The sequence below is a fragment of the Myxine glutinosa genome, chromosome 13, assembly GCF_964187855.1.
Source record: "Myxine glutinosa chromosome 13, kmMyxGlut1.1, whole genome shotgun sequence".
NCBI lineage: Eukaryota > Metazoa > Chordata > Myxini > Myxiniformes > Myxinidae > Myxine > Myxine glutinosa.
In genome coordinates, this window is record NC_136273.1 from 71,431,246 (window position 1) to 71,443,757 (window position 12,512).

At 37.3% G+C, this 12,512-nt stretch overlaps 1 protein-coding gene across 1 annotated transcript in view; it reads left to right on the top strand.

Moving 5' to 3' along the window:
* Window positions 1–4,221: 4,221 nt before the first annotated feature.
* The window catches only part of LOC137438384 (GDNF family receptor alpha-2), a gene marked incomplete at its 5' end in the record, with an annotated part of 39,421 nt that continues 31,130 nt past the window's right edge, over window positions 4,222–12,512 (top strand). Inside the window, 2 exon segments of the mRNA XM_078767629.1 lie at window positions 4,222–4,278; window positions 6,469–6,586. Of these exon segments, the coding sequence (XP_078623755.1) occupies window positions 4,239–4,278; window positions 6,469–6,586 (158 nt within the window).

The following is a 12,512-nucleotide window of genomic DNA, read 5'->3' on the forward strand; positions in this document are numbered from 1 at the left end:
ATTTCTTGGCATTCCACAGTATTCACATGGAATGAAGTTTATAGTTGCACAAAGCAGAGTTTTTATTTAATCCCCAAAACTCCCTCTCCCGTCCCCCCCAAATACACTGCTCTTTTCCTTCCTGGGAAGTCATGCCCTGAGGGCGTCACAGTGATCTGCCCTGCGGGCGGGGATCCTCAATCACACCAGACTGAAGAGTCCCTCTGTTAGGCCTCTCGTTCACTGATCGAGGCCAATAAGGGACGCACGATGTGCACCCCATGATGCTGTCTTGGAGTTTCGCTTTTACGACAGCAAATCTCCTGGCGAGATGGGCATCTTTATGGACCTCTCCATGATGCTGCCGTACATATCGAGCTGATTTGCTTTTAAATCATTTGGTGTCGGATGAAAGCATTAGTTGGCCAGGGGCACGGTTTAATAACCCATCCATTCCGCGATGGCGTATCTCGGCAGGCTTTGGACATCCGTTCTGTCTCATGACACAGACATGTGGGACATGCTGCATTATCCCCCACCTAGACAGCCATGCCCTACGAGTGTCTGAGCACAACTCTCTCTGAGCCAATGAAGACTACATAGCACACATATCGCTATCAATTTGCAATCATTTCTGAAATATCTCTGAGAAATATAATAATAATTTATAATAATAATAGTAAATTGCTAATAGTGGAAGAAATATCATAATAATTCATAATAATAATAGTAAATTGCTAATAGTGGAAGAAATATCATAATAATTCATGATAATAATAGTAAATTGCTAATAGTGGAAGAAATATCATAATAATTCATAATAATAATAGTAAGTTGCTAATAGTGGAAGAAATATCATAATAATTCATAATAATAATAGTAAATTGCTAATAGTGGAAGAAATATCATAATAATTAATAATAAAACTAAATTGCTGATAGTGGAAGAAATATAATAATTAATAATAATAATAGTAAATTGCTAATAGTGGAAGAAATATCATAATAACTAATAATAATAATAATAGTAAATTGCTAATAGTGGAAGAAATATCATAATAATTAATAATAAAACTAAATTGCTGATAGTGGAAGAAATATCATAATAATTAATAATAATAATAGTAAATTGCTAATAGTGGAAGAAATATCATAATAATTAATAATAATAATAGTAAATTGCTAATAGTGGAAGAAATATCATAATAATTAATAATAACAAGCATAGAGTAAATTGCAAATCGTGGAAGAAATATCATAATAATTAATAATAATAATAGTAAATTGCTAATAGTGGAAGAAATATCATAATAATAATAATAATAATAGTAAATTCCTAATAGTGGAAGAAATATCATAATATTTAATAATAATAATAATAGTAAATTGCTAATAGTGGAAGAAATATCAGAATAATTAATAATAATAACAGTAAATTGCTAATGGTGGAAGGAATATCATAATTCATAATAATAATAGTAAATTGCTAATAGTGGAAGAAATATCATAATAATTAATAATAATAATAGTAAATTGCTAATAGTGGAAGAAATATCATAATAATTAATAATAAAACTAAATTGCTGATAGTGGAAGAAATATCATAATAATTAATAATAATAATAGTAAATTGCTAATAGTGGAAGAAATATCATAATAATTCATGATAATAATAGTAAATTGCTAATAGTGGAAGAAATATCATAATAATTCATAATAATAATAGTAAGTTGCTAATAGTGGAAGAAATATCATAATAATTCATAATAATAATAGTAAATTGCTAATAGTGGAAGAAATATCATAATAATTGATAATAAAACTAAATTGCTGATAGTGGAAGAAATATCATAATAATTAATAATAATAGTAAATTGCTAATAGTGGAAGAAATATCATAATAATTAATAATAATAATAGTAAATTGCTAATAGTGGAAGAAATATCATAATAATTAATAATAAAACTAAATTGCTGATAGTGGAAGAAATATCATAATAATTAATAATAATAATAGTAAATTGCTAATAGTGGAAGAAATATCATAATAATTAATAATAATAATAGTAAATTGCTAATAGTGGAAGAAATATCATAATAATTAATAATAACAAGCATATAGTAAATTGCTAATAGTGGAAGAAATATCATCTATCTATAATTCCAGTAATCTCTGTACGTTTGTACGTTTGTACGTTTGTTTGTCTGTGACCGCTGTTTCTCGACAACCACGGGTCCGATATTCTTTAAACTTGCCAGGTATATTGCTGGGGACCCGAGGATGTGCCTTTTCAAGGTTTGAAATTAATCGGACAAGTACTTACCGAGCTATGGCGATTTAGCCGTTCGCCGTTCGCTTTGGCGTTGCGAATGGACCAAACCATTGCATGTAAATAGAGGGGGGGGGGGGGGTTCTGTGGTCGTTGCGAATGGACCAAACCATTCATGTAAATAGAGGGGGGGGGGGGGGTTCTGTGGTCGTTACTGCCACGTGGTTTCAAAGTTTTTTTTTGCTGTTGTTGTTTGCACGCATGTTTTTTTGCACCCACGTACGGGCACGCCCTAGGATGTTTACACACACACACCCCTACACAAATTTTTTTTTTTTTTTTTTTTTGGCAAGGAACGGGCACCCACGTACGGGCACGTCCTAGCTTATATATAGTACGGGCATGCCCTAGTAATAATAATAATAATAGTAAATTCCTAATAGTGGAAGAAATATCATAATATTTAATAATAATAATAGTAAATTGCTAATAGTGGAAGAAATATCAGAATAATTAATAATAATAATAACAGTAAATTGCTAATGGTGGAAGAAATATCATAATAATTCATAATAATAATAGTAAATTGCTAATAGTGGAAGAAATATCATAATAATTAATAATAATGATAGTAAATTGCTAATAGTGGAAGAAATATCATAATAATTAATAATAAAACTAAATTGCTGATAGTGGAAGAAATATCATAATAATTAATAATAATAATAGTAAATTGCTAATAGTGGAAGAAATATCATAATAATTAATAATAATAATAGTAAATTGCTAATAGTGGAAGAAATATCATAATAATTAATAATAACAAGCATATCGTAAATTGCTAATCGTGGAAGAAATATCATAATAATTAATAATAGTAAATTGCTAATAGTGGAAGAAATATCATAATATTTAATAATAATAATAGTAAATTGCTAATAGTGGAAGAAATATCATAATATTTAATAATAATAATAGTAAATTGCTAATAGTGGAAGAAATATCAGAATAATTAATAATAATAACAGTAAATTGCTAATGGTGGAAGAAATATCATAATAATTAATAATAATAATAGTAAATTGCTAATAGTGGAAGAAATATCAGAATAATAATTAATAATAATAGTAAATTGCTAATCGTGGAAGAAATATCAAAATAATTAATAACAAGCATATCGTAAATTGCTAATCGTGGAAGAAATATCATAATAATTAATAATAATAATAGTAAATTGCTAATAGTGGAAGAAATATCATAATATTTAATAATAATAATAGCAAATTGCTAATAGTGGAAGAAATATCAGAATAATTAATAATAATAACAGTAAATTGCTAATGGTGGAAGAAATATCATAATAATTAATAATAATAATAGTAAATTGCTAATAGTGGAAGGAATATCAGAATAATAATTAATAATAATAGTAAATTGCTAATCGTGGAAGAAATAGCATAATAATTAATAATAATAATAGTAAATTGCTAATAGTGGAAGGAATATCAGAATAATTAATAATAATAATAGTAAATTGCTAATAGTGGAAGAAATATCATAATAATTAATAATAATAATAGTAGTAAATTGCTAATAGTGGAAGAAATATCATAATAATTAATAATAATAATAATAGTAAATTGCTAATAGTGGAAGAAATATCAGAATAACTAATAATAATAATAGTAAATTGCTAATCGTGGAAGAAACATCATAATAATAAGTAATAATAATAATAGTAAATTGCTAATAGTGGAAGAAATATCATAATAATTAATAATAATAATAGTAAATTGCTAATAGTTGAAGAAATATCATAATAATTAATAATAATAATAGTAAATTGCTAATAGTGGAAGAAATATAATAATTAATAATAATAGTAAATTGCTAATAGTGGAAGAAATATCATAATAATTAATAATAATAATAATACTAATAGCTAATAGTGGAATTGCTTTGTCTTGTTTCAGATCGACGAGAAGACGCTATGCTGATGCGAGTTGTCCTTGTGGTTTTCACACTGTCAGGTATTAAAGGTGAAATAATAAATGTGGAAATCCTTCTGATAATTGCCTCCATATGCTGAACTTCTTAAGTTCCATAAGTTTTGGAATTTGACAATATTCAAGGAGGTTGAGTGAATAAACATTCACCATTTAATGATGACAAAGCAACCTGTTCCCCCCCACCTACTGGCTACTGTATCCACCCCCACCTTTTCGCGCTCACCTCCTCCCTTCCACTCCACAGGAGGATCATCCGTCCAGTAACGTGGGTTGTTCTTAATGTTCTTAGAACAAGATGCTCGCAATAGTCCACGACCTGCCGGAATTTTATTTATATTCCTCAATTCTTCAACATAACCATTCCTTCCATGCCATGAGGTGCATAGGGCAACCGAGGCAGTTTAATCTGGCTAAGGAGTGCAATCCTGGAAGGGTCGCCATGGATATGGATGGATCGCCACTTAGAAGTTAGCCCCTCCGATGTAGGATACTTGAATGGCTTATTATCCCAGGAAGCTGGTACTCATTTTGCCGACCCCGGAAGGATGATAGCTTGTGTCACCTGGTGTTATTTCAATGGCATGACAGGGGCTTGAACTCAAGACCCTAAGATGTTAAGACAGCCACCCTAACCGATAAGCCAACACCAGGTCTCATTCTTCAATATATGAACGTATAATTAGAACTGTAAAATATTTCCTTTTGATATGGACTTGATGAATATGAAATATAAAAACTGGATTTTTTTTTCCTCTCTCCAAGGTCAAGGCTCATGGAAGAGCGAGGTCACGGAGGTTTGAACTGACATTAGGGCGGCAGAGCAACAGGTGGACGCAATTACCAGCCTCAGTGGCGTAATGATTAGAGCGTCCGCTCCGATTCTGGGAGGTCATTGGTTCGAACCCCAGCCGAGTCACACCAATGACTTTTAAAATGGTACGTGTTGCTTCCTTGCTCGACGATAAAAAATATAGAACATGGCCAAACCACCATAAGTTGGTAATATTAGCACAGGCTTTGATGGGCCTAATCACCTCCTGCATCGAAGTTTCTTGCAAGGGAAGTCATATAATAAGAGAGGGAAGAGGAAAGAAAACGATAATCTGCAAGTAAGAGGATGCGATAGGAAGGGATATCGCAGTATTGGGTCCGAGAACATTTTGAACACCCTGCATACATTTCTCAGGCACTAGTCGAGCCACTGTGAAAACGATCATCTTGGTCATGCTGGGCTCATGGTTTGGGAAAAGTACAATTGCACCGTGTGTTTTGCAAGTGCAATTGCAGATTGTTCCATGGGAGCACCGACTTAGAGGGTTTGTATCGAAGCACCATTGGTAAGGGAATACTTATTAAATAAAAGTCAATTTGATAATGATGAAACACCTTTTTTCCATTCCATATCCAAATAAAATTCCCAGCAGGTTATTCCCCAAAATATTGCCAAACCTGGATTATCTGAACCCAGGCCAAATTCACTCAACCTCCTTGAATATTCTCAAATTCCAAAACTCGTGGAACTTAAGAAGTTCAGTATAGCAAATGCACATTTGACTGAAATTCAATTATCGATGTCATCACTGTCGTTGAAGCTGAAGGGAAAGGTGTATGCTGCATGTGTGAGAAGTGTTATGATTTATGGGAGCGAGACATGGGTAATGAACGTAGAGCAGCAACGAAGGCTGGAAAGGGTGGAAATGCGAATGGTTCGGTGGATGTGTGGAGTATCGTTGAGAGAGAGAGGAAGACAAATGATGAATTGCGAAAGATGATGGGAATAGATTTGCCAACCTCGGAAGGATGACAGGCTGAGTTAACCGCCCTGGCATTAATTCAGCGATCGACCGGGATTCAAATTCAGGATCCTAGGATCCCAAGCCCGCACCCTAACCGCTAAGCCAACACCAGGCAAATGTCCCCTCCAAAGGACGGCGTAATCACTGATGCAGCACCCTGCTCGTGAAGCACCAGGAGGGCAGTGTATATGTCGTGTCGAGATTCGAACCCCGGTCAAACGGCTCAAACGCGAGTCCACCACCTATGAGCTGTCCCGCCAACGCAATTATGGTTTCCTCTTCAGGTGCAAATGCCATGATGGAATATGATTGTTAAGAAAGAAGGATTTATAAACACGTCGACGGCTAATCATCGTTGGATTTATGATGGCGATATGCATTAATAAGTACTCCATTGTTTATGAATGAATTGCAGGCCTGGTGGATTCGGAACTCGACTGCGTGAAAGCTGTGGAAAGCTGCAGAACTGACGAGGAATGCACGAAGCACTTGGACACCCTCCAGAGGTGCCTGGGTGCGCAGGAAAAGAGCAGGTACGCGTAAACCGATACGACCTCACACGTGTGACCAATTGGTTAGCAAACGAGTAAGGTTGGAGTCTGACCTTGGAACTCACGGCAAGCTCGTTTAAATTAAGTCGATCGGTTACTTTGTTTTGCACGTGTGCCCAGCAAGAACTAAAAAGAGGAATGTTTCCGCATTTGGATTGGTCAGGTGAGCAATTTGAGTCTGTGGATGTTATTTGACCTTTGTTTTTAAACCGCTGGGATGTGAATGCATGTTTGGGTTATCAATCCAGCTTTAGTATCCATCAATTTTGCTTTCTTGTCTTCCTTGATGGGAGAGAGAGAGAGAGGGAAATAACAAACAAAATCAACCTTTTCACCCAGATCGGATAACAGGTAAAATGTTTCCATTGCCGTGGGTAAGCTTATAGCTTCTCACTCTGTGGTGACGACAACAGGTCTTCTGGGATTCTCAACAAGCCCAAATCAGACTTGGCATTCCCCTTCTCTTTTACTTCCTGACAACTGGAAAATTTCATAATAACTGGAATTGGAAAATTTCATAATACATATGACACCTGGAAATTTCATGATCATAATACATATGACCAAATTCCTGACAACTGGAAAATTTCATAATACATATTATGACAACTGGAAATTTCATGATCATCATACATATGACCAAATTCCTGACAACTGGAAAATTTCATAATACATATGACAACTGGAAATTTCATGATCATAATACATATGACCAAATTCCTGACAATTGGAAAATTTCATAATACATATGACTAAATTCCTGCCAACTGGAAAATTTCATAATACATATGACCAAATTCCTGACAATTGGAAAATTTCATAATACATATGACCAAATTCCTGACAATTGGAAAATTTCATAACACATATGACCAAATTCCTGACAATTGGAAAATTTCATAATACATATGACCAAATTCCTGACAATTGGAAAATTTCATAACACATATGACCAAATTCCTGACAATTGGAAAATTTCATAATACATATGACCAAATTCCTGACAATTGGAAAATTTCATAATACATTTGACCAAATTCCTGACAATTGGAAAATTTCATAATACATATGACAACTGGAAATTTCATGATCATAATACATATGACCAAATTCCTGACAATTGGAAAATTTCATAATACATATGACTAAATTCCTGCCAACTGGAAAATTTCATAATACATATGACCAAATTCCTGACAATTGGAAAATTTCATAATACATATGACCAAATTCCTGACAATTGGAAAATTTCATAACACATATGACCAAATTCCTGACAATTGGAAAATTTCATAATACATATGACCAAATTCCTGACAATTGGAAAATTTCATAATACATTTGACCAAATTGCTGACAATTGGAAAATTTCATAATACATTTGACTTGCAATTAAAGAAATGGAGACTTGTGTTCTCGTATGTCGGTCAGAGTAAAGGACAACACACCATGGGAAGGTTTTGCAGTCGTGTTTGCATCTGTCCAACTAGTTCAGTTGAAAACTCTGCACTGAATTTGTACTACGGAAGTGACCTTTTATAACAATATAGGTTATCTTCAGTTAATTTCATGTGCTGCACATGGCAGCTGGTTTGCATCATTGTTGGGCGCACGGCACTGCCACTAATTCAGTGCTTCCTTTCGGTTAGAGGCGGAATTTGTAACTTGTTCAGGGTGCCGGCGATGGTTTACAGACTCTTATCGAAGGACCCCGTGGGATCTTTAACGTCCACCGACTAATCCTGGCAGACAAGTCGCCCAGTTTATCCCAATTTATACATTGTCCTGCCCGCGTAACACAAGGATGCCAGTTTGTAGCTGGGTCGGGATTCAAACCTAGGCTAGACAGCTCACAGGTGAGTGTGCATTCTTCTCGGCTATCATACCAGCCTAACATAGATTATGATTGATGTTATAAACTCTAATCAACTGTCAAAGATCAAAGTAGTGCCATGACGCTCCAGAACTATTCTCTCTGAACGTGGCTGATACCGTGAGAGATTTGGTATAAAGCTTGTCCGAGTTTGTCTTGGTTTTGAGCATTTCGTGCCAGAGGGTGGTTACTGAGTGAGGTAGGTACTGAGTTTGGTAGGTACTGAGTGAGGTCTTTCATGTAAGTTGAATGAGCACCTCTTGGCCCTAATGAAGTCCTACAACTAGCAGTACGTTCCATCAAGGAGATGGGCAATGGTCTCCTGTGACATGGCCACTCAGACAGTCTCCATTTGCCAGTAAATGTGCACTATTGTCAGAGCAGATTGGGAAGAGATACAAAAAACATGTCCCCCATATTTGAGTAGGAAAATCAGGAGAATTATTCGACTATGGTGAACAATATCTCGGTGAAAGGACATTTCACATGTGACCAGGAACTGTCCTGCTGGAATATTTTATATTTTGTCTATCACAAACGGACTCGACTACCAGCTGTCAGACATCTTTAATCTACCAATGTGCTGTCATATTAATTTCTGCACGCTGAGATTAATTTCATTAATTTGATATTCAAACAAACTCGTGAACCGTGAACACCAACTTCACGTTGCCTCTCTCTTTGGTGATTCAACGTTGGAACCATTCTTGGATCTCACCCCGCATCTCCGGTGGGGAGTGTTGATGATAAATACAATGCTAAAAGTTCCGATTATTGACACACGCATGTCCCAGGCATGGAATTCAGGTGGTCATACATGTGACGCCACAGACGTTCATGTGGTCACATGAATAAGGAACATTGTAGGTCATGCTTGAATGAAATTCTTGCCAAATTGCAAATTTCTGCCCTGACTGCCATTGCAAAGGCAGTGACAAAGAACCCAGTATATTATTTGCCACAACACTGCATTGGCAGTATCTAATCTCCTGCCATAGAAGGCAATGATGCATTGAATCAGAAGGCCCATGGAGAAGCTTGACTATGTATTGCGTGCAGGACAATGATGGGAGGGTAAGTCTATCTTCCACATGAAGGAACATGGATCGGCCTGTCTTGAAGTTCCATTTGAAACTCTGGATCATGATGTTGGGATCCCAGTTTCAAATCCCATTTGAGCGAAGGTAAACAAAAGTTTTCTGATGTCTTTGCCCTGCATGCAATTTCTGTAAAAGCTCCAACAATACGCCTCAGTCTGATGTGGAAAAAATTAATGGACAAATGGATATAGCATAGTAAGTGGACGCACATCGCTTCGAACGATGAGCCAGGTTACGAGGACCGATTGACACCTTGGTACGTCACATAAGGGTTAACATGAACTAAGTACAACGGCACTTCATGGAGCACATAGCTTTGCCAGGCTGAACAGTTTAGGTTTTGTATCCCACCGATAGGCCGGATCTGCATTCGGACCTGAACAAAAACCTAATCAGCTTGTTCTCGTCACCTACCCAACTCATCCACCAAGTTTTGTTATAATCCATCCACAACTTTTTGAAACATCATTCCATAAATCGATTTTGGTCTTATCTCTCAATTGTGAAGATTCACTTTAAAAATTGTTGTATCTGGATCCGGATCCAGATCTTCATCGAAATCAAACTAATTTGTCCTTGTCACACATCCAACGTCTCCACCAAGTTTTGTCCGAATCCATCCACGACCTTTTGAGATATCCTTGTCACGCACAGACAAAATATACAGACAAACAGGGGTAAAAACATATAACCTCTGTTCACCTTCGGTGGCGGAAGTAACAAGTGCGAGTAAAATGGCTTATTAGCAATCCAGTGTGAGACATCACAAATCCCATCCTGTTGGGGAGAGTGGGAGAATTTTCATACTTAAGACGAATCTTCATCCTCCAAGAGCCTTGCTATAAGTTATGATTGAATAATATTCCTCTGATGGCTGGATTTCCATGGCACCTTTGAATGTTTTGTACATTGAACAAAGGGCGCGGTGCTTTGACCAAAATAAAGCATGACACCTAAACTAATGAGACTTAGTGGTTTTTTTTTTTTGGTTTTTTTTTTTTTTTTGTATACAAGATCGAGGCTCGTGAAAGAGCGAACATTAATCACACAGAAAGACAAACCGACACATAAAACATATAACATCGGGAGCGGTAGACAAGATGGGGAGAGAGGGGGAAGGACACAAACACAACATTTGAGAGCAGGGACCGAGAGACATGGAGACATCGAGAGATCTGAGAGAGGGCGAGGGCTTTGGGGGGGGGGCATGGGAAGGGGGCGGTGGGAGAGGTATAAAACATATGGACACTGCCAGGACTTCCAGGAAAGAAGTTGGAATTTCAAACAAGGTGGATCTGGGGTGAATTAGCGGGGGTAGAAAAGATCAAGGTTTTGGATGGGGGAAGATAAGAGATGGTGGTGAACAGCTGTTTTAAAGACCTGGAGGGAGGAGTAGGATTGAAGGGAGTGAGGGAGTTTGTTCCAGAGGCGGGAGAAAAGAGTTTGACAAGTTTTCAAAATATGAAGGTTAAGATGAAGCTCAGGTTCTTGGAAGAGCGTGTGGACCTATTCAGGAAAAGATGCAAGTCGACATCAGGACACCACTTTGTAAATTGCAAATAAAGAAAGGACAAACATGATATATGTATGTACATATGTATGTATATATACTAGGAAGAGTCCCCGTCCGAAGTGACGGGAAAAGCTAGCAAAAGCATCCCCATCCTCTCTTTCCCTCCCCCTTTTCCCACTCCCTCCCCCCCCCCCCCTACTCTCTTTCTCCCCCAGACCCTGTCTCTCCCCTCTCTCTCCCTCCCCCACCCCCACTGCCCCCCCTTCCCCGACTCCTATTCCTCCCCGACTCCTCTTCCTCCCCGACTCCTCTTCCTCCCCGACTCCTCTTCCTCCCCTCTCTATATGTCTATCCGTGTCCCTTTTTAAACGAATTTAATTTCCTTTTAATTTTTTTTCACTTTTGCTATGCAGTTGTTATTTTTATTTGATATCTGATGTACCATACTCGTCACTGAGCATCCGTGGCGCCAAAGCAGCTTCCTGAGCAAGGATTGTACTGGATGGTTTGTCATTGCTTTCCCAGCAATAGTTCAGGCAGGAATTTGTAATTTGTCCAAGGTGCCGGCGATAGCTTGCCCACTCTTTGTGAAGGAAACCTTGTGGATCTTTAACATCTATATAATAATAGCGTAAGGACTCGACTTTGTTATCCCTTTTACGCCGCACCCAGTGACCCGATGCCCACGGCACTAATGGATTTACGATCTACGAACCACGCTCTTTGTTTATCACGTACAGCCATACTCGAAAAATCTGAATTAGCCGACGTTGGGGCCCAAAATCATCCGATTAACTGCCGATCCGACGCCATCTTACGACGCCATCTTATTGGCGTCTGCTGGGTGAAGGCAAAGCAAGCCGTCCCGCTGATTGGACAGGCGAAGGCGACAGCAAGCCGTCCACTGAGTGGACAATCCCAGAGTGGTGCTATGCCGATTCCTATTACGAATCCATTCATTTTTCAAAAGTATATCGTAGCGTTGTCATTTAAGTAGATTGCAATAAATACGTTGTTCATATACGCACTCTTCATTCTCATCTTTCTTCCTAACTTTTACTCGGACAAGCAAATCCCCTATGCCATCCATAATGGTACACTCTATCCATACACCACATCCTCCCTTCCGTGGATGTTCCACGGGGTTCGGCTAGTCCATAAACTAATGTCAGAAGGGGCCGTTCAAAAATAAGAAGGGACTAACGTTTTTGCTAAAATCAGACACCCCCTCTTCCCCACCCCTCATAAACTCTCCATACCGCTCCTTGAATGGTTGTTACATAAGACTTTAAGACACACCATAACACTTTAATTCCTTACTCCAAAGACCAACTTCATTGGTCGATCTTGTTCACACGGGATTCTTGTTCACAGCGGTCGGCGAATGCTCGGAAGTTATGTAGATCGTGTCCGGATTTAACA